The sequence below is a fragment of the Scatophagus argus genome, chromosome 5 (assembly GCF_020382885.2).
Source record: "Scatophagus argus isolate fScaArg1 chromosome 5, fScaArg1.pri, whole genome shotgun sequence".
In the NCBI taxonomy this organism is placed as follows: Eukaryota; Metazoa; Chordata; class Actinopteri; family Scatophagidae; genus Scatophagus; species Scatophagus argus.
In genome coordinates, this window is record NC_058497.1 from 16,321,915 (window position 1) to 16,343,796 (window position 21,882).

General features: G+C 41.4%; 2 protein-coding genes and 1 non-coding gene across 6 annotated transcripts in view; all 3 read right to left on the reverse strand.

Annotated features, from left to right (window-relative positions):
- Positions 1-308: 308 nt before the first annotated feature.
- Positions 309-12,041, reverse strand: LOC124059324 (CLK4-associating serine/arginine rich protein). 4 transcript variants are annotated; one of them, XM_046389217.1, is made up of 21 exons: positions 11,889-12,041; positions 9,979-10,118; positions 9,362-9,459; positions 9,095-9,196; positions 8,526-8,605; positions 8,187-8,271; positions 7,945-8,081; positions 7,572-7,668; positions 7,380-7,458; positions 7,226-7,299; positions 7,083-7,124; positions 6,795-6,983; positions 6,042-6,365; positions 5,774-5,959; positions 5,297-5,336; positions 2,871-2,931; positions 2,604-2,662; positions 2,456-2,502; positions 2,288-2,373; positions 2,021-2,045; positions 309-1,018 (listed from the first exon to the last, which is right to left on the reverse strand). In XM_046389217.1, the coding sequence occupies exons 2-21, from the start codon at positions 10,075-10,077 to the stop codon at positions 976-978; spliced, it is 1,953 nt and encodes a 650-aa protein (XP_046245173.1). In that variant the 5' UTR covers positions 10,078-10,118; positions 11,889-12,041; the 3' UTR covers positions 309-975. The 4 variants fall into 4 exon arrangements, 3 of the variants coding, with proteins under 3 accessions (XP_046245173.1, XP_046245170.1, XP_046245171.1); XM_046389214.1 differs by having other exon boundaries at positions 1,964-2,045; XM_046389215.1 differs by having other exon boundaries at positions 1,964-2,045; positions 9,979-10,115; positions 11,889-12,011.
- An 810-nt stretch (positions 12,042-12,851) lies between these two features.
- trnaq-cug lies at positions 12,852-12,923 on the reverse strand. Its single transcript has one exon. It is a non-coding gene; the product is annotated as a tRNA-Gln (tRNA).
- Positions 12,924-14,015: 1,092 nt separating this feature from the next.
- The window catches only part of LOC124059322 (protein jagged-1b), a 43,266-nt gene continuing 35,399 nt past the window's right edge, over positions 14,016-21,882 (reverse strand). The window contains exons 9-14 of the mRNA XM_046389212.1: positions 19,256-19,369; positions 17,108-17,221; positions 16,808-16,854; positions 16,181-16,357; positions 15,619-15,769; positions 14,016-15,317 (exon numbers count right to left, since the gene is read on the reverse strand). Of these exons, the coding sequence (XP_046245168.1) occupies positions 14,881-15,317; positions 15,619-15,769; positions 16,181-16,357; positions 16,808-16,854; positions 17,108-17,221; positions 19,256-19,369 (1,040 nt within the window). The 3' untranslated portion in view covers positions 14,016-14,880. The remainder of the gene's footprint in view (positions 15,318-15,618; positions 15,770-16,180; positions 16,358-16,807; positions 16,855-17,107; positions 17,222-19,255; positions 19,370-21,882) is intronic.

Here is a 21,882-nt window from a genome sequence, read left to right on the forward strand (position 1 = left end):
GTGACTACATAAAGCACTGAATTACAACAAACATTAGGAAAACTGTCTCGATTTAAGACACTGACAAGCGGCTACAGTGAAGCATCTTTCGATGCAGAACAGAAATTTGTCGCCACCTGCTGTTGAAGAGAACAAACTGCAGCCGTCTGACAGAGTTCATTCACTTATGTGTGTGACATTTCTGTGATCAATATTTTATCAAATATTTGCACACCAAATGCCAACAGAAAATATGTCCAGTAGGGGAACCTGAACATACTGCATTTCTTGGTACAAAACATGTAAATGTAAAGAAGAAAATGAACAAATAATTTCAAATTAAGCTTTATTTGTTGCTCTGTATTCAACATTCCACATTACTGAGATCAAAAAAAGTTATTTGCTGCTGTTAACTGGCTGGCAGAGGACAGAGTGTAAAAAAAGAGCAGTAGATAGACTGACATCATACATGAACCTTGTTTGCATCTGCTTTCATAAAGAGGATTCAAGTGGATGTGTATAAATATCCTGTGCATCGTCTTTACTGTGAGCACATCCCGTTAGAGAAGCGTAAGAAGCAGGGCACATAATGACACCAAGAGGTAAAAAAAGGTGAGATATTGCTTATTAAGGACTTGGAAACACAAACGAAGTTCTCTTAAGCGAGTCCATGCTGAGAAGAACTGTTCAGGCAGAAATGAGGGGAAAGGTGCATGCAGAATAAACCAGAAACTCATTTGATAAACCTGTAGGCTGTTTACAAGAAGAAGCAGAAGTGAAAAGGGCAGATAAAACTCCGCTCGGCTGAACCAATCAGCTGTGTAATTAGTGAAACTCGGGTATCACAGTCAAAATGTTTTATTTTGTAGATGCAGAAAACCAGGGGGCATAGCGTTCACGTATAGATTTTTGAGACAGTCAGTCCATTTATTCATATTTCCATGTTTTAGTGCAGTGACTGAAGGATCTGTAGGATGCATCCTCGTTTTCCACAGCTTAGTATCGATAGTAGGGACTCCGTGAGCGAGACCGCGACCTCCTGATAACAAATAAATAAATAAATAATCAGTATCAAGGTGACAAATACCATTAAGCGACCGTGAAATTGTCTCTTTGTCTTAAAAACCTGATTACTGAACTTAAGGTTCAAAAAAGTGGCATTTTGTCTCTAAAATGAAATGAAATGAAATATAAAAGGCCCGCTGTGCTCCAGTACACATATTACAGACAGAAACATGAGCATAACGAATCATTAATGACAAGGATTGAGTTTTTTTTTTAATTATTTTAAATTTAAATCTTCGAGACAACAGTGTTTTAAGGAAAAAGTTTTGGATGTTTTCGAATAGCGTTTCTATTGCTGGTTTGCTTTTCTGTAACGTCAATGTTGTTTTAAAATATAACATAAAAATGCTTCTCTTTTTTGCAAGTCTTGATTGAAATTTTCAGTCCTGCTAATCATCAACAATCTCCATACTGATAACTGACTGATAAACATGCTAGTTCCACTTCAGTTTTGCGGCAGCTGCAAAATCTTTGAAAACAGTTGAACTGGTATCAGTGGGATCAGTGGGCTGCTCTCTCACCTCTCTGCTGAGAGGCCTTTGGGCTCTTATGATTGACTGCTAACGGTGCCAAATGCATAATTTGTTATTTCAAAACATTTGGCTGCATCAGCCTCAAGGAACTTTGATCTCTTATCTCTCTGCTTTTCAGCACCACTTTGAAATTTGTTGGACTACCTTGATAAAGCGCGTAAACATTCTTTTTTTGTCACATTTTACTTAATGTATCATTGTTTGTCATGTATAACTGCTGAAATATTTGTGCCTAGTATGTTGATTACTCCAAATACCAGGTGGCTAAAAAAAGCAAACATTTTTCAGTGTTGGCAACCAACAGTTGATGCTTGGCTGCCAACTACTTTTAAGTTTTAAGTTAGTATTGAGCACTGAAAAGGCCTTTCGAGATAGTGTGAACAAACCCCACTGTTCACTCTGCTTCATCGGAGCTGTGCACATTCTTGTGGCTTCTTGCATACCTTCTATATGAGCTGTGTTCTCGGCCTGAGGGACACAGAAAACAGAGCACATGATCAAAACAATAGCATGCCAGAGCATCTTAAAGTCTGTAAATCTGTCAGAGCACAAATTGATGCCAGCAAATCAGACTGAGGCTTAACTAATTAAATATTTTGTTACTGCTAAGAGAACATTAACAGTGTGCAAACATAATTACCACTTCTCTAAAAAAAAAAAAATTATTATTAGATTCATATGGCTGTTCATAAGCAAAAATAAAGTCTTACCATATTTGGAAGGCGAAGGCGAGTGGCTCTGTCGCCCGTACTGTCGTTCCCATTCATCCCTCTCCTTCTCGCGTCTCTCGCGCTCCCTAAACGCAGAGCCTCTGGGTCAGGAAAAACCGCAACATGCAAACAGCCAACAAAAAACCCCAAATACAAATACACACTTACTTCATGCGTATTTTGCGTGCCATAGCTCGCAGTTCTCCCTCTCGCTCCTATAAGACAAATACAAAGTGATTGCTGGAGATGCAGGATAACAGAGTATACACATATCTGCATGAAAACAAAAACCACACACACACACACACACACACACCTGTCGTTTGTGTTCTTGTTGCTGGATCTTCACTTGTGCTGCCTTTTTATCCGCCTTGGCTGCAGGGCAGAAAAAGCCACAGCAAATGACGGATGGGAAGAGTTGAATAAACAAAGAAAAAGTTTTATGACCTTTGTAATTTCCATATTGTGACAAAATATAATAACAAAATACTAACAATATCTCAACATGTTCATGACTCAGAGGTGTGAGCTGTTGCTTCACTTGTGTATAAACCAAAAAGTTCAGTTGTTCAGATGTACTCACACTGCTTGTTGAGCGCCTTCTGCATTCGTAGCTTCAGACGCTCCTGTGGGGTCATCTTGAGCTGCAGGTGACACAGTTATGTTAGCACATCCTTTCAGAGCCTGACAAAAATGTGTGCGTGCGTGTGTGTGGTGAGAGATGAAACCCACAGTGCTGTTACACAGTTTCTGTACTATTACCTTTATGTATAGTACTGGGTAGAGATAAAAAGGCAACAGATTCTGTTTGTTGAGTCAAGTTCACTGGGGTCTTAATGGCCGAACAGGGTGTGTGTGTGTGTGTGTGTGTGCGCTTGCGAGTGTGTGTGTACAGAGGCAAACTGCTGTTGTAGCTTGCAGCTGCAGTAAGACAGCTTTGAAGTAGGACAGGATCCAGTCACATGAATCTTTACACAATATACTGATATGAGCGAACACTGTCAGGGCGATAAAAGGGAGGAGGCTGGAAAAAGAAGAAGAAGGTCGGAAAGTGAGACAGAGACAAGTTCTGGTCCGGTGAGTTCAGAGAGTTTAGAAAGAGCCACTGGCATTTTGTCAGGGACACGCCCATCACTTGGCCGTTTAAACCTGGCCAGGCAAGAAAAACTACAGGTCACAGCACCGCAGGCATGTTTAACAGAGAAGCAGATAAAAACTTCCACTCTATTCGTCTGTTTGAGTCTTTGCTTCTTTGTTGGGTAATGCAGAGAAAAGAGAAGCCGATGGTCCAGAATGTTAAGAGTATAACCACAAATAAATATGTTATATAGTCCTTAAAGACACAGTGTGCATCTTGGGAAACACGTTACACTTTTGCAGAGTGAGATGAGAAGAAGCTATGTGGTTAGCTTTGCTAAGCATAAAGACAGGAAACATTTAGTCTGGGTCTGTCCAAAGGTAACAAAACCACCTGTAAGCACCTCTAGACCTCATTAAGTAACACACCGGCTGTGGTTTGTTTAACTTAGAAACAGACAAGCAATAACTGTCATTTTTTTTGCATGTTTTTTTTCTTCTCTCACTGCTAGTCTAATAAACAGTAAACTTTTCAAATTTGGTGCCAAATTTCACTATTTTCCCAGTTTCACATAAAGTAGGTGGGAAAACAACTTTAGCAGTCTGGACTCAGTTGTTCAGTCTGGCCAAACTTTTTGCCGGTTGTTCAGGTAACAGCAACTGTCAATCAGGGTTCAAAGAAGATCTAGGTCACACTGAATGTGACCAACGAAAAGTGGGAGGGCCAATGGCTCCCGCCAGGTTCCTTCTGCTAAAAAAAGTGAGGTTGCTCTGGGCAAGCAGAAATCAACTTCAAGAGCAGAGACACCTGTGAGAATGTGTATGCCCTCCAGTGCTCACCAAGCAAAAGCTCTGCTGCACGCTGTGGCTGCTTTATGCAACTGCTGCTTCATTCCATACACGCAGGTGAAATTCTTTGCCTCTCCCTGCATTTGGTTTCTCACTTTCGGCCGCTTGCACAACTCTCAGTTGTTAATTTTGTGCACAAACAACTAACATGCGAGTGGCAGTTCATACTTGTGTGAGTGAAATATGACTTGCTCATGAGCATGTGTTACTGCACTTACAAGGCATGACTCAATGAGCTTTAGAGGTGCCAGTAGTCAGATTGAGATACCTTTCCACAGAGCCAGGTAAGCTGTGGCCCGTCTGGAGTGCTTGTGCTAAGCTAAGCTAACCAACTGCTCCCTGGAGCTTCATATTTTGCATATAGTCTTGGGAGTGCTATCAATCTTCTTACTCTCAGTCCCTGCAAGACAGGAGACACCCCATAGCCACCTCTTGAATTTCAAGATTAAGAGCATGCTCTGCTGCCACAAACTGTCCAGGGCACACCCCTGTGTTTTTTTTTTTATCATTAATCAAACATCATCTGTCACTATTAAATGATCACTTGGCCAATACGGACTCAGAAGCTTCAAAAACACAAGAGTCAGGAGCCAAAAAAGTAATCTTTTTCCTCGTAGGACCATTGACATGTGACAGTTCTGAGACTACAAACAGTAATAAAGACGCTCTCACACCCACATGTATATGCATACATGCATGCACAATGAAGACTAAAAGCAATCAAGCAAGACAGCAATGACTCGACAGGGTGCCTAAACGTTCACTCCATTCAGAGTGAGCTCAGTCTGTCATTTATCAGTGACAGTAAGTTCATGTTCTTCTCAGCAAAACACTAAAAATGTGAAAAATATTGTAATGGCAATTGCAGCTGAAGGGCTCTGACTGCAGTGCATGTCCACTTTGTGGGGAGGGGAAAGAAGACAAAAAAAAAACAAACAAAAAAAAAAAAAAAATCACATCATTTTATTTTCTGTGTGCAATGGCTTCTACATCCCAGTCTGGTGGACAACCATGTCAGCCTGTCAGGGATGAGGGAGGCGTAGGCTTTAGAAAGAAACCCAGCTAGATCAAATTCTTACTGACTTTGGCAGCTCCCGTCTCTTTACCGCCCGGAGTATCAGGCCTGGAGAGGAAAGGGGAAAAGACGATTAGCCATTTAACAAATTCCAAAAACCAGACTGATTCTTCATTTTGTCAAGGTACGGCACTGAGCACAAGAAAATATACTCTTAAAGCTTAATAATGGTTTTTGGCCAAACAGTTATCGTTAGGTAAGCTGTTTTGTTGCATTGTACTTGTACATGTGTAATGACAATAAAGTTGAATCTAATCTAATCTAATAAATGCACAAAATCTAAAGACTAAGAAAACGACAATAGCTTTACCCAACAAAAAAAGCAGTATATTATATGCCTGAACAAGTAAAATTGTACTAAACTTACAAACACTGCTGTTAAGACCATCTTAGGCAACTTTCAGGAGTTCAAGATCGTTCTCTACATCACCGACAGTGTTTCAGTGGAGATTTGTTTCTGCTAAGTTTTAACGTGGTCTTCTTACTTTCTTAGCTTGTCAGAGATGGTGGTGGTAGAGGGCGGGGCTCCTCTGTGAGCAGGGGAGGGACTGTGGTTAGCACGACTGGGTGACTGAGAGGGACGGCGACTGACGCTGTCTCCCCGTCGGTGGCCTCCGCTGCTCCGACCCCCTCGCCTAGAACTGCCCCCTTGCCGTGAGCTGGATCGGGACCTGACAGAAAATGAAAAGACAGCTCCAGTCACTGCAATGTGTTGTACATCAGTAGCTGCCGGGAGACGTACAGGAGTCTTACCTGGTTCGTCTGCGTGCTGAGTACCGTCTCCTGTCCCGGTCCCTGTCCCTGTCTCTCTCCCTCTCTCGCTCTCTGTCTCGGTCGTTGGACCGTGATCGCGTCCGGTCACGTCTCCTCCAAGAAGCAGTCCCTCCGTTCCCTCCTCTAGCTCGAGAATAAGATCTGGAACGCCGCCTTGACCGCGATCGGGTTCGGGATCGCCGTCCATCCCTCCCTCCGCGTCCACGTCGGGCACGACGTGAACGGGAAGAAGAGCGAGAGGAGGATCGAGATGAGGAGCGTGAGGAAGAGGAAGGGGAACGACTTGAGGATGACCTTCGTCTCCTGGACAAAAAGAGACAAACAGTTTTAGTGATAACACCAAGCCAGCACCTAGCCTATCTTCAGAATACTTCTGCTTTGTTGTTTTTGAGAAACCTTATGGTCACATGGTTTGAATAGAGGTATAAATTAGAAAGAGATATTAAAAAATAATGTATTTCCTACTCGTTGCATTTACATAACCATAAACTACCATATGTGTGTCAACATCTCACATTATCCTATCAAACAAATTTTGTCTATGCACACATGCAGAGAGGAAAAGGTGCTCTTTGCACTGACTTTGTGATCCACTTCACCTACCACAAAAATCAGTATTTCATCGTCAGTATTCTTTCTGCCTCAACAGCTGTGGTCATTTCAACAAGACAACAAACTGACTGTAAGAAGAAAACAACCAATGAAAAGCCAGGAAGACGGAAAGTTACCGACCGGGAGCCCCTGCTATGACCTGCAGGGTGCTGCATGTTGGAGGGGGCGTGGCCAGACTGAGAAGCGGCTGTTTGCGTGGCTGCTGCAGCTTCATCATCGCTGCCACCAAAGCTGGTGATGAAGGTGATCTTCTCTGGACCGGGAGAACGAGAGCGTGACCTCGACTCAGAGCTCGACTCCGACTCTGGCCTGAGAGAGATCAGAACAACATGAAAATAAAGCTCAAACATAGATTCAGACGCAACAAATGTGGACATTAAGAGGGGAAAGACAAAGCAGTCAACTGACCGTTTATATGGATCATATGTTGGGCTGTCTCTCCTGGCATAGCTGAAATAAAAAAGGATGAGGACATTCGTTAAATGTTTTGAGGCAAGTAGACCGTTAATATGGAAAAAAGGCTTTACTCTATACGTAAGACGCAAATTTACCTTGGTGGGCTTATCTGTCTACCTTTTAGCCTCTTCTCTCTGAACTCTCTCCTTTGTCTGCGAGAACGACGGCCCTAAGATGATCAAACACGTCACTTTGAAATATGCTTATACCAATCACATGGCACAAATTCCTCCATGGATGTTATCTTACAGAGTACATGGCCTTCTCTGCCTCCAGAGCCTTGGCATGTTTGATGGCTTCCACTTCCTCTTTGTCCTTCCTCAACATCCTGATGAACAGGTATCATGTTAATAGTCTTAGTACAATAAACCCAATCATTACTTCAACAGAGCAAAAGTCCAAGTCAGTTGGTTTTGGGGAGTAACATGCTGCAGACATTACCTGACAAAGTCTCCTTCAGCCATTCCATATGAGGTTGCCATTTTGTTTATGTCCAAAACCTGTTCCTGGTTCAGCTCATCTACATCAACCTCGACATCTGTACATAGACACAGAACCAACACAAACCAAGTTTTTAAAATAACAACAGCTAGATATCAAAGCAATTTTTGTCCTTGTATTCACGTTTAACTAATATTTACATAGAAAGAGAGGATTTGTATTCTGTAATGAAAGTTGTTATAGATTGGTGCACATTTCTGCTCAGCATTCTGTTTCTGAAATGCTTAACGGCACAGCGTTTTTTGTGCTTGTCTCTGAAACTTTAATTTTTCCTGATATGTAAATCTCATTAGTGTCAAACCCCTTTACTCACCAATATCCGGGATGCCCTCATCTTCTTCAGATTCACTGTTCTCTGAATTGTCTTCATCTTTGTCTGACTGGGGGTCAGGCTCTGTCACAGTGCTGTCTTCATAGGTGTAACCAATGGTGGCCTTTTTTTCAGCCAGTCTGCACAATGGAAGTAATTATTTATAAACTCTCAGACAACTTAAATGTTGTTCTGCTGCACAGCGGGAATGAAATAACCGCTTTATTAACATTTCAAAGTCATACTTTTTCTTCTCTTCCTCATTTGGCTTCTGCAGGCCACCGTAGAGCTCATCCAGGTAGATCTGGTATAAACACTGCTCCTCGGAGACTATGAGAGGACAGCAGGGAGTTTAAGCACACAACGCAACTGCAAAATATACCCAGTGAGAGCAGGTGATCAGACTATTATGGTCACCTTAAAGATACATGTGCAGCACTATGTGCAATATGTGAAATGTATTAACAGCAGCTTGACAATTAGCACTCTCTCAGTATTTCTCACTGCTGATATTACTTCAGAGAGTCGAATGAAATTAAACTTTCTTGTGACAGCAAGTCGGCTATGAAGTTTGTGACACTCACTGTTGGCAAAATCATTCTGCACAAGGCCTCTGTAGCGCTCATAATTGCACTTCCTCTCCTCCATCTCTTGCTCTGGGGTGCTGTTTGAGACAAAGAGAAGAAGGTCGTTTTTCACTTTTACCACTTGATCAAATTCTCAAATCTCACCCCTGAGTGTTTTCTTGTAACTCAGGCTGAAACATCAGTTCTTCTCATCTGCTTTCTACAGTCAAAGCAGTCTCGAAGATTAAACTGAATGTCCAGTTAAATTACTTTGTGACAGCTAACTTAACATCCAGAAGTAATCGGAACAACCAGTGGTTTCAACCACCAGTGGTTTCAACCACCAGTAGTAATGCCCTGATGCAATTAGAGTAACAAGACAGTGAGGTGAAGTAAAGCTCATAAATTTTAAAACATTAAAGAAGTAGTTTTGCATATGATTTATGAGGAAGAAAGTTTTCAACAATTTTGTTAGTAGGGCTGGGTATCATTTATAAAATTATCATACCAGCACCAATACCCTGTGATACTAAGTAATACTGATACCAATAGAGTACTTCATTTAATATCCATCATCTAAAACTTACGATGTGTTGAGCAGCGGTGGTGTGTAGGTGGGGATGTAGTCCAAGTGAGCTCTCACATCGAATCTGTCAATCGTGTTGTTTGCGTCTCCCTGCCATGGCATCCTTTTGACAGCAGAAGAGAAAATGTACAGTGTCATCAGTGGTCTCCCACAGCACCGTGCATCGTGTGTGTGTGTGTGTGTGTGATGATGTCTACTATACAGTATATACATTATATATATATATGTATGTGTGTGTGTGCACGTGTGTACGTGCATGCTTCCTCACATGTTGATGGGGCTCTCTGCAGCCAGGGCCACAGCAGGATCCAGATGGATCTTGTAGGCTCGGCCATGAACCTGGAGAAACTGAGCTGGATCTTTTTTCTGTCGGGACAAAATGAGAACCAGTCAAAATACAATGACTAAACTGACTTGTAACTAAAACAAAATAACTAACCAAATAGCGGATATTATATTGCACATCCCAGTAACTTCTCAATTTCATCTTCTACAGTACAATTTAGGCTACACGTATGGCGGTGGACTTGAGCTTAAAAATGTTGCTGCAAATCTGCTGACTGTGCTCATCTGTCATCTCAGGTCTAAATTAGGCTACAATCGCACAGTGAGAACAAAAAAATCTGCTGACAGAAACAGAAACCTAACAACAGGGGAAAAGTCTCTGTGCATCAGTTAACTTAAAGCTCAAACTGGACCCTCAACAGACAGGACAACTGAGGTGGGACCTGGAAAGACGATGTCATAAAAATATCATCTTTAAAGTGAAAGGTAACAGCACTTGGTACGATAGGATCGAATTTGCTCTGGCTTGTAGCAGATATTTATTTGTGTTCATAATATCTATCTGAATACATTGTTCAGCTAAATGACAAAGTCTCTTACGATCTTCTCGTAGTACTCTCGCCGGCGCTCGCCTCGGCGCTTGTAATCTACCATCATGCCACGGAGCTTGCGCTCATGTTTGCGGGCCTCCTGCCACATGACGGCTCCGCTGGGGGTGGGGGCGCGGCGAGGCACGGCTGCTGTAGGGAGGAGGCAAACAGGGCAGAAACATGGCAGAGATGAGAAAGACAGAGCATGCAAAGAAATGTGAGGAACTGAAGGACAGACGTGCAAGAGGGGAAGGCATTGAGTGAAAGAGCCAAAAGACCGGTATACAAAAGACTGTATTTTTTTTTTACAAATATTTGAAGGGAACAAGCTGCACAGAGTGAGCTCCTCTGAGAGACTGCATAAGTTCTGTTTCCCACTTCATTTCATTGATTTTAGTACTTTAAACATAACTCCTCTTCTACTTACAGTCATTATTTCTCACTAAAATTATAAACCATGTACCACAACAATACATCTGAGAGCACAGTGTCAAGACTCAGTTCTATATTTACTCAGGATACAGTCAGTCTTATTGAGTACATGGTTAATCTATGAATAAGAATGACTACTTTGATGATTTGATGATTTTACTAATAATATTATAATAATAATATTTTACTTTATTTACTACTTCGTTTTTGGTTTTTTTAATATGCAAAAGTAAGACTTACACATTAGATTTTTATTTTATATTTATTATAGTCCAGTGTAATTAACTTTAAACAAGATAAATATGCAATTTCCCTTTTGTCACAGACATGGCTTTGTATTTATCGTTATCAAAGAAGGCATTTAGGTTAATTTCACAAGTCTTTAGTTCGATCTATTTACAAAAATAGTTTTAGTCAATCAGTCTTAACTTTAAGCTGGCTGTAGTAAATACTACTTGCTGTCACAGAGAAAAGTGGCATTCAAGCCAACAAACTAAACAAAATAAAAAGCTGATACACTATGTAGACAAATGTATTGGGACACCTGACCATTACACAGACAGTGTCTAATGACATCACATTCTAAATACACAGACAGCTTTGTGGCTATAACAGCTTCCGCTCATCTCAGAGGGCTTTTCACGAGATTTTGAAGTGTTCATTTCTCCCAAAAGGTGTTGGATGAGGTTGAGGTCAGGACTCTGTGTGGGACAGTCAAATTCCACACTAAACTCATTCAACCATGTCTTTATGGACTTTGCTTCATGCACTGGGACACAACTATGCTGGAAGAGAAAATGGCTTTCCCCTCATCTTTTGTCTTTAAGTTAGAAGAATAGTATTATCCAACATGTCCAGCTATTCTGAAATATCAAGATTTCCCTTCACTGGAAATTACTTCCAACACTGCGGGAACGTTAGTAACGTTCACGAAGACTTTGCGAATGTAAGATTTTCAAATTAATTATTCTAATTGTAAAGTTGCCTACTCTATTCTACAAAATGACACAACCATGTTTTTGTGAGCTCTGGTGCCAAGTTCAACTATTTAATCGCAGGCATTATTCGTGTTTGTTTAGTACATTGGCGTCATATTAGCAGCTAAACCGACTGGAGCCAAAGGACTAATCTAGCTAACTATCTAACATTATCGTTGTCTAGCTCATCACACGACAGCTCTGTTTATTTATTGTATCCTTTTAATTCCGTCATGCACACATTCTTTCTATTGAATTTAGACTAAACTGAATGTCAAAATCGCAATGTTTTCAAAGTTATCGGGTAGTTTGCTTGCTTACGCATGCAGCCCGGGCCTATGCCGCTGTTAGCCAGTTGTTAGCATTACAGCGCGCATACATTAGCTTAGCTTACTTTAGCTAGTCTGCAAAGATGTTAGCAACGACCCGCGTATCGCAGCCTCCGTAACGTCAAGAAAACAGGAAATGCACTTGCAAAATATTTTATATTGTTTAAAATTTAAATATGTACCTGTTTTGCTGACCGCCAACACACACTTGGGTTGTTTTCGGTCACCGAACACGGAGGAAACGGAGTGCTGTCACACACCTCCACCTCCTTCTTCTTCTGCTTCTTCTTCTTCTTCTCACCCCGTTGAAACTGTCGGAGTTAATCTGTGCAGCACCGCGCTTTACCTGCGGGGGCGCTGCACACCTTTAGTGAGCATTATAGGTGGTGACCACACTCTGGTCGTAATGCTAAAGCTGCTGCTTCCAACTTTGCAGTCAAATGTAAATCTACTTTTGAAAAACAAGTTTTTATAGGTGACTTTGTAGGTATTTTTGAAATCAAATCATTAATTTTTTTTTTAATTAGTTGATATACTCTGCAACAAACAGACTGCAAACGACGGCCTATACCATACAGAACTCACCACTAATGCAATGATTACACTGAATCAGAAAAGTGAGTCAGTGGTTTGAAAGTTTGTACTTGATGTAGCCACAAGATGTCGCTGTAAGACAGGAGACATGTCCCTAACTTTGAAGGAGACCACTATTGGGATTATCCTAATTCAATTTAATGAACAGGGTTCCTTTCAAAATTCTGTTTTGTGAAGAAACACTCATTGTCTCAATGCAGAATAACTGAATTAACATGAACGATTCTTCCCTAACAGTCCTCTTTCATATGCCATAAACACTTGTAAATGTCGAAATTTTCATCCCCAATGAAAAGTCAATCATTCTTTGTGCTGTTACCCAGTGGGGAGCCGAGGATAGAGACCAGAAAGTTTCTTCTGTGTTAAAGAGGGACTAACAAAGTAGCCTCAGTGAGTCTAAAAAGAATGATCTCTGCATCAGTGTCCACACTTGGGTTACAACAGGTGTTTAGGAAACATGTTTAGATATATACTTTATTGATCCCAAGGGAAATTTAAGCATGAAAATTGCCTGATTGTGGAGACTGCATCCTTAATTGGCATTTAAGAGCAGGTTCCACCGAGATTTGAACTCGGATCGCTGGATTCAGAGTCCAGAGTGCTAACCATTACACCATGGAACCTCTACAAGGCCTGGGCTGTTCAGTGAGGCATTCAGTTAACAGAAGGTCTTCAGATTGAGGGGCAGTGACCTGAATGAAAAATTTCTACAGATCTGACATCCTGGGCTGCACAACAGATGTAGAGAGGGTCCTCTATATTCAGTAGTGTACACATGTACTTGTGTGTGTGTGTAAACTCTATTTCCTACATGTCCTTCTGACCAAGGTGGTGACAGGAAGCTCATGTTCTTTTCCAGTCCACTGTAGTCTGCACGGGTCAAAGGTCACCCTTGTCACATCCACTTGCCCATTAACTGTCACTGCTGTTGCTCTGCAGTCACTTCACATTACCCTGACACACAAACCCCTCCCTTTAAAACATTGTATTATAGAGTATCAGACCCAAATATCAGAAATGTTACAAAAACCCTCATATTTACACTGAATGTGCAATAACCACCTGCTGAAGAGTTACAAGAAACTACTGGTATTTCCCTTGAAAGACCACTGCTCTTGAAAGTTACTCACAACACTGTTTTCTTTTTAAAAAATAATTGTGTCTATTCATTTTTTTCATGTTAGGTGATCCCATCACCTCTTACCCGTTTAACTCTTTAAACCTTGATTTTCCCCTTACATGTTCAGGTTTACAAAATTTCTCACCATTGTATCCATTTGCTCCAACACTTCAGTGAAGCTGCATGACATTTACAGTGAGTGGAATATTCAAAACCCTAAACCCCATGTTTCTGTGGCTGCATGATACCCTAAAATGGGAATATATATATTACATACATATTTATATAAAAGATAAAATTTTGGGGCTTGTATTTAGTTCGAACTACAAACTAATAAATAAACAAACAGAAAATGAGACCATCTTCTGAAGAAAACTATGCATCCCTTGTTGCTCCCTGACGACATATCATTGACATCATCATCTGACAATGATAAGAACAACAAAGCTTGTCATAGCATCCCAAATTATGCACATAGAAAAAGGGTGTGAAGCGCTTTAGTTTCGCTTGCAGACCATCGTTAATAATCTCCATGGCAGTGCTGACACCTGTAAGCACTATTGTCCTGGTGATATTTCAATTAAAAAAGTATATATAGCTGGTAAATGCACTTTTATTACAATCCACATGTGCTGGTTGCTCCAAATGGAAAGTGAAATGGGACAAACAGAGCAAAGTAACACAGTGATACTTCCAAACCAAATCACAGTACAAAAGGGCTTCAATATGTACAATATATCCATGTACAAAAAAGAGCTAATTTACATGCAGGTATGAAAAAATCATACATCTTTGACAAACTGTAGTATTACAGAGACAATACAGGCAACAGTGTACAGTTTTAAAACAGTTTTCAGAAGGCTTGAAAGCCTTTGGATGAGGAGTGCGCACTCTCTTTGACAAGTTTATCAGCTTTGTCGTCTTTTCTTAAAGTAAACTGTCTTTGTCCTTCTTTTCCTCTCCACACATTTAATGTACATTCTCTATTTCACTCTCACACGCGCTTATATACAACCAAACACAGAAACACACCGAATGTTAAATAAGCATTCATAAGCATCAGCAAAAGCATCCATTCTTTAATCTCTCGGTCCGTCAAAGCTGAGTCCGAAACAGAAATGGAGATATGAGCACAAACATGTCGAGTGTCTCCTACGGAAGATGATCCACTATTTCCTTTTGACAGTATCTCAGGCACTCAAGTCTCCATATTAAATCGAGTTTGTCATTGTCAAAGAGGACAACGCAGTAGGACTAACGAAGCAGCTGTCAGTTGTCAGGAGTCTACCGATAGCTGCCTGAGCACATAAAGGTCAGGAGTCACCCAGTTTTCATAACAGCAACAGTGACACAGTGCAAGACATTGAAAACAGGTCCCTGTGTGGGAGAGTGCCAAGAACATAAAATAAAATAATAATAATAATTAAAAAAAACTCCTCAGACAGCCAAAAGTTCAAAGGTCAGGCCTCCAGCTCCTGGTTCTCTGTGTAGTGGAAGCGGTTCAACTTCTCCCTCTCACGATTTGAAATGTCCAGTTTGGGTGCGTGGGCTGGCTTTAGCGCCGGAGATGAGTGCGAAGGTGCTGGGGAGGGCGGCAGGGTCAGTTCAATCTCCTCGTAGCAACGTGAGACGGGGGCAGGGGCAGGAGGGTGTGTGAGCGGGGTGGCGGGGGGCAGGAGGGGCACGGGACGGTCCACATTTCTGATGAGATTGACAAACTCCCTCTGATTGTTTATGCCTTCTTCCTGTGGGACGGCCTGCTGCTTTTTCCGCTTTCGATGGAGGTGGGAGAGAATAAAGGCGCAGGCTGCACAGCCACAGACCGTCACTAAAGCCAAGACACCCACCAGGATAATGTAGAAGCTGACACCACCGTGTGTCGTGTCAGACATGGCACCTGCAAACATGGACGCAGTGACAGAGCGGTTAGACAAGATTTCATAGAGCCTGTGAATATTCTCATTCATCCAGGTCATGGTTATCTCAAGGAAATTCATTTAAACGCAACTGGACTTAGTTATTTGTCTTTGAAGACATTTCACCTCTCATCCAAGAGGCTTCATCAGTTCAGAGGTGAAACGTCTTCAAAGACAAATAACTAAGTCCAGTTGCGTTCGATTGAATTTCCTTGAGATAAGATTTCATAGAGATTTTAGTTTAATTACTTTTTAAGACGAACGCACACATATTTTGATTACCTGGACAGTGCTGACCAATGCAGGGATTTTTGAGGCTCATGCACTCATTACCATAATAACCATCAGGGCAGGCACACATGTATTGGCCCTCCGCACTGTGACAGGGAGCCCCCTGCTGGCAAGGGTTAGGATTGCAAGGATCCAACACTATCTGAAATAACAGAAGACAGAACAAGAATAACAAAAAGAAACCAGTACAATGGCTTGGAATTTTTTCTTTTACTAATTAATTCCTACATATATGTTTGGAGTCATTACACAAACATTTCTGTGGCTACTTGAAATATTGTGAGGCTTCTAATCCTGGTAACCAATTCAAGTAGATATGCATCTACTGCCCCACCACTTTTTTCAGTTTGTCTTACAGATATTCTTGGTGTTCTTTTTACACTTCCTTTTTGTGATTGCACTAGAATGAATCTAAGATTTTTTGCATGATTGAGAGGCCTTCTTATAACCCTTTGTCCACAGCACATATCCATTTAGTTTAATCACTGCATGTCAGTTGCTATGAAGAATTCATTCTGCAGACTAAGCTTTCCTTAGCTTAACATCTACTAACCTCACAAAAGTTTCCTGAATATCCCAAGAGGCAGTTGCAGGTGAAGGTCCTCTCGTCTTTCTCCACACACTGTCCTCCATGCAGACAGGGGGCACTGCCACAAGGACTCGGTCCATTTTGGCAATATTTCCCTGTGAAGCCAGGTGGACACAAGCATCTGGACCCTGACAGCTGGTCCTGTGTGGGACAGCATGTAGAGAATGTTATTTATATGTATGTAAAACAGAGAGAATGATTATATAAAGTTGGGGGAAAGTGCACTAAAGAGAGAAAGATCTGCCAGAGCCAACGAAACATTTGCCACTTTGAGATATAGTAGTCATGCTGCTCATAACTTCAGGAATAATGTCAAAAAGAAGTTTTTAATGCCCAGAAGAAAGCCTAAAATGCCATGGGCGTTAACGTAATCAAAATTATTCCCAGTGATTTACTTTTTAAAAAATTAGCTTCTTGATTTGGCTGTGAATTCTTAATTTTGAGGGGCAGATGAAGGAATGAAATCAGGAGATCATGCGAGTGCCACTAAAGCGAATATGAGAGCGCGAGAGGACGATAACGAAGCAGGTCAGTGTTGGCGACTGATATGCAGAGTCTGCAGGCAAATCAGAGCGGGAGAGAAGGACTTACCTCGCAACGTCCACCGTTCAGACACAAACCCTGACAGCTGCTGTTCCCTAAAGATCAGGGAGACACAGATCAGAAATTATACCACAATGCTGTAACCAACAATATGCAAGGCGCAAAGAGAGCCAAAATCACTGGAGTAAAACAATCTCTTTCACACAGGAGTCTGGCATGCAGGGAAATGTGGTTTGAACACAGTCCTATGGGTCTACCTGAAACAGCTCTCGAAATGTTTATTCCTTTCCTTTCCTTTCGTTATACCTACCCTTGTCCTTATCCTTGTCTTTGCCCTTTTATACTCACTGATGTCACATTTAGGTCCCGTCCACCCAGGAAGGCAGTCACATAGGTATCCACCAATCAGGTTGCGACAAGAGCGGGCGTGTACACATATACTCATTTCACACTCGTTGGTGTCTAAAAAGGAGAAAGAACATTTTGAAAAATACTGGTGTGATGAAAATCATGTCATCTTACACTGATCTAAACTAATGATAAAAGGAGCTTCTGCTACACTATATAATATAGTAGCAGGAAATGAAATGACAGGACACAGAAGAGTCCAATATATATTAATATATGAAAATATGAGTCTGATCTCACACACAGCATCACACTTAACTTCTCACTGAAATGAGATAAAACATCGCATAAAACTACCGAATCTAATCGCATGTGTCTCCTATTGGGCCCTGATGAACCTTAACCACCAGTTCAACCAAAGTTAAATCTGAATTGGATGCTTGAACTGAACCGTGAACTGGAGAATTGCTGTGCAGACGCGAGCAGGATGCACATCAACACGACAGAGTGCTTGTCAAAAATTATGTTTACAAATGCATAGTGCATCCAAAATAATGCCTTGCAGCATCTCCTCACGTCTTTGTTTATGCACAGATCCCCCCTGCTGTATCGCTTCTTTCTGTTGGCTTTATGTGTGCTTATTCCCATCGTCTGCCACACTGGGAGTGTAAAAGCCAGGAAGCCCTGAGGGCTTGGCTCTGAAATGCTGAATGAATAAAGAGGAAGCAGACAGTCAGTTATAGGTAATCTAAACCTGTTACCTCCAGAGAGAGGCCTATTAGGATTTAGCACCAGTGAAGTGTATGTGTACAGTATGTATGTATGGGAGTGTGTGCGTGTGTGGGTGTGTTATCTATGGGAAAAGCCTGGGGATCCTGTCCACTATCAGAGAAAATGTGGGGACAGAAGTCAGCTAATAAAAGAGTGAAACTGATAGAAAGTTTAATTGCCTTTCACATTTTAGGCACTACTGATGCTCTGCCTTTCAGCTCAAGCTATAAAGAGTTTTATCACTTGTGTTTGAACACTGTGTGTGTGTGTGTGTGTGTGTGTGTGTGTGTGATACGTTGAGCCACAACCCTGTGATGTGGAACTATGAGGGATTATCAAGTGTCACAGTGACATATCACTGTAACACGGAGAAGCAGGAGAGGCTGTCATCCTGAAATATGTAGCAGTTTCTACTTCATAACCCCCAAGCATCTGTGTGTGTGTGTGTGTATGTAGCAGACTATGTCATCTGTGTGTGTGAGACCTGATCCTATACCATATTCCCTCTCTGCTGTAGTATCTAACACAACAAGCCTCTGGGAGTATACTTATCAACATGAGCAAATGCAGCCCAAAGGGACTTGACAGTGCATTTGGAGAATACAGATTCACAGTCAGGATGAGTTAATATGCCATCAGCTTTTTGTGTGGCCTTTTTCCTCTGTACTTCAAATGCATATGTCGCTTCAAATGGATCACATAATCACACATATCCCACGGAAAAACGGGTTTTGAATAAAAGCTGTGCGCTACAGCTGAAATTGATTTAGCTTGTTAGAAGATCAATGTTGAAAATCCTGTGAACAGATTGCTTTGAAGATGACAAATACCAGATTTTCTTAATTAATAGAAAACTACATCAACAACTGGAGTGACACACTTTTCTCGTCTAATTTTTCACACACACTGGTGATGAAAAATTATCACCTTTATAAAAACCCAATATAAAATCACTGTGTGGCAGCTTCGCCTTTGCCCTGGTAATCTGTCGAGGTTCGATCAATTATTTGATCATATTTTATTGATCAATTGATCAGTCAAAGTAGTGCACATATGAAATCTTCAGCGTAAAGCTTGTAAACACACCATGCATTTTCACGGAGAAAATAATGACAAAACTGTCATTAATTCTGTTTTGATTTGAAGTTTCTTTGCTTTGATTACTTTTAATCTTTACTTTAATATATATTGTATCATTTGTAACTGTATCAAATAAGTGTATCAAAATACGCCACACCTGATTTCAATAATAAAAAGGTCTGTCCCAATACTTTTGTACATGTAGTGTATTTGTGTATAACTTAAAGCAAATATATGAATAGAGAGGCATTGACCATCTACATGTATATAAGCCATGTTTAATCCTGACCCACTGACCCAGCTGGCAGGTCCTGCCCGTCCATCCAGGCGGGCAGAGGCACTGGTAACCTCCAGGAGCCTCCCGACATGTTGCTCCACGTCCACAAGGGCTCCGATCACACTGCCTCACGGCTGGGAGGAGAAGCAGAAAATACTGTATATGAATTACTGGTCTGTGTAATGGGAATGTGTGTGTGAACATTAAAGAGTGATTTTGTGTGTATGTGTTTCTGTGTGTTGCGATCTGAAACTGCAGCATTGGTATGCCAATGCTTTGGCAGCCTGTGTTTTCATTCTCTTTCCTGGTGCTCTGGTTTCTGTGCAAACAGTGATAAATATAATCATCTGCTGCACCAACATGGCTGACACCCCAAACCCTTCACAGAGAGGAGGAGGAGGAGGAGGAGGAAGAAGAGGAGAGAAGAACAAGTGAATTTAAATAAAAGAAGAGATGGGGTGTAAAATAGAAACGGGAAAATGGAGCTGCCACGCCTTGTTCTGCTCCTTTAAAGAGGAATTAAAACCAGCTAAACAGGACAGAGGGAAAGTGAGGAAAAAGAGCAAAAATAGACAGAGAGATGCACTCGTTTTAGACATTAACCACGCATGACGTCCTATTACACGTCATACCGTATTTGTGCAGTAGTGGCATCATAACTTTTCCCATGCGTGGCTCTGCAGTGCACATCTCTCACTCTGTCTCTCTCATAACCCTTTTTCCATTTACCTAACCCTACAGAACAACCATTTTCCATCCTGCTGACCCCGTCTCCAACCCTGAGCAATAATAATCCAAGCCAAGCTAGCGGCACTTCTCCCAAAACGGAGACAGAGGATTCATAACAAACAAAGAAGCCTTTAATTAATACTGGTTATATATATAAATCTTGTCTGAAAGCAGAGCTGTGTTGTGGTCATGGTCGTCATTCTCTGCAAGCCTGACAATCCTCTCACTGTGTATTCCCCAGAGATCCCCCCACCCCACCTCCACAACACATGCAGAGACAGAGACAGACGGCCTCTCTGACTGTTAATCAAGCCAGTAACAAATAACAAGAGCAAAAATAAACTATTCCGTTATTCCTCAATTCGTCCCTCTTCTCTGATTCTCTCTGTCTCTCTCTCTCTCACTCACATAAATGATTCTTGGTGAACTGTTTACATGCCAGTGACCGACGTGCTGCTTATCCTGATCAGGGTGAAAGCAGAGGATGTGGAACGCTTGCTTGTTTACACACGCATCTCTGACAGACCATAGCCTGTACGATCCAATCTCACCTGTGGCTACTCTCACACAATACGAGCTCACACCTACTGTATACATAAGTCTCACACCAAGAAAAGCCTTTAAGACAGACTGCTGTGACAGCTCAGTTGTTACTTCGCAGCCAAAAACATGTTTGACCTTTATTCATGCTTCACTGGGAGGTCGCACAAGGTGTGAGGGCTGCTATAAGTCAGTGTAACACCGTGTGTGCCAGGGATCAAGATTCAGAAAAATAAAGCAGGGTCAAAGACTCCTCCAGCTGCATGTGCTTACAAATGTGTCACAATTTTAGTCGATAATTTATCTGTGGTGGCTGGAAAACAGCAGTGCCCTCTTGAATGCCCTTATGGTAGATAGAAAATGATAAAAGGCCTTTTACAGTTTCCCAATGTGCAAGAAAATGTGCTGAAGCGCCCACTAGGGCTCCTTATGGAAAACGTGATCCGCTGCTACTTGAATTAAATGATTCAGCATTTCTGAGTTTGACTCATACTTGAGATTAGGAGTCAGGATAGCTCAGGGTCTGCTGGTGCTTCAGTTTTGCCCAAGTTTTATTCAAGCGTGAGATAAACTATTTTGAAAGGATGCACCACTATGTTGAATGATTTTTCTTCTCGCTTCCTTCCACACTGTTTTCGTCATGAACATTTACTCTTATAAAATCTTGTTTATGGATGGATATCAGGTTTCTCTAGCAGAAATCTAGCTGTGATAATCAGGTTTCTCAGATAGTTTACCCTGATTACAGAAACTGTCTTGTTTGTTTACACGACGGTTAAGAAATCGGTTTGCTGCAGAAAGCCGACAATGCAAAGTACATGTGAATAAACACTGCATGACATGAGCTCAAGGTAAAAACTGAAAAATATTTGTCAGTTAGATTGCCGCGATGCAAACAAAGGAATCTTAATTTCCATTGGAAAATAAATAACAAAAGCTCAAAATTCCTTGTGTGCAATAATGCATCTCTAGTGTGCCTGCAGAGTGAAAATAAACTCACAAACAATCTCCGTTTTTCTTGGACCAGAATATTACAGAGTTTTTAAAAGCCAAAGTTAGACAGTCTAGCAACTTATTTTCAGTTAAAACATCCGGCTACTGTACAGCAAACTAATGTCACCACAACTGAAAAGGATAAAAGCCAACAACAACATGTCAGTCCTGCTCTAAGTGTGTGTTGTTTTTATGTTTAACAGTTGTCTCAGTTTGCTCACAGAGAAAACAAAGTCTCATAACATTACAATCATTTGGCAGATGCTTTGGCCCAAAACAACTTTTTATTTTTTCCCATTCACACACACAACCCAGATGCACAAACACACACACATATCAAAAGGGGAACTGGATCCTGGAGCACAAATTTCCACATACGGGATGA

Coding starts and splice junctions, on each gene's coding strand:
- LOC124059324 (XM_046389214.1), bottom strand. CDS start 10,077: ATGTGGCAGGAGGCCCGCAAACATGAGCGCAAGCTCCGTGGCATGATG. Junction 8,082..8,186: donor AATGAGGAAGAGAAGAAAAA/GTATGACTTTGA, acceptor TCCATTGTGCAG/ACTGGCTGAAAAAAAGGCCA. Junction 7,300..7,379: donor CAGAGAAGGCCATGTACTCT/GTAAGATAACAT, acceptor TGATCATCTTAG/GGCCGTCGTTCTCGCAGACA.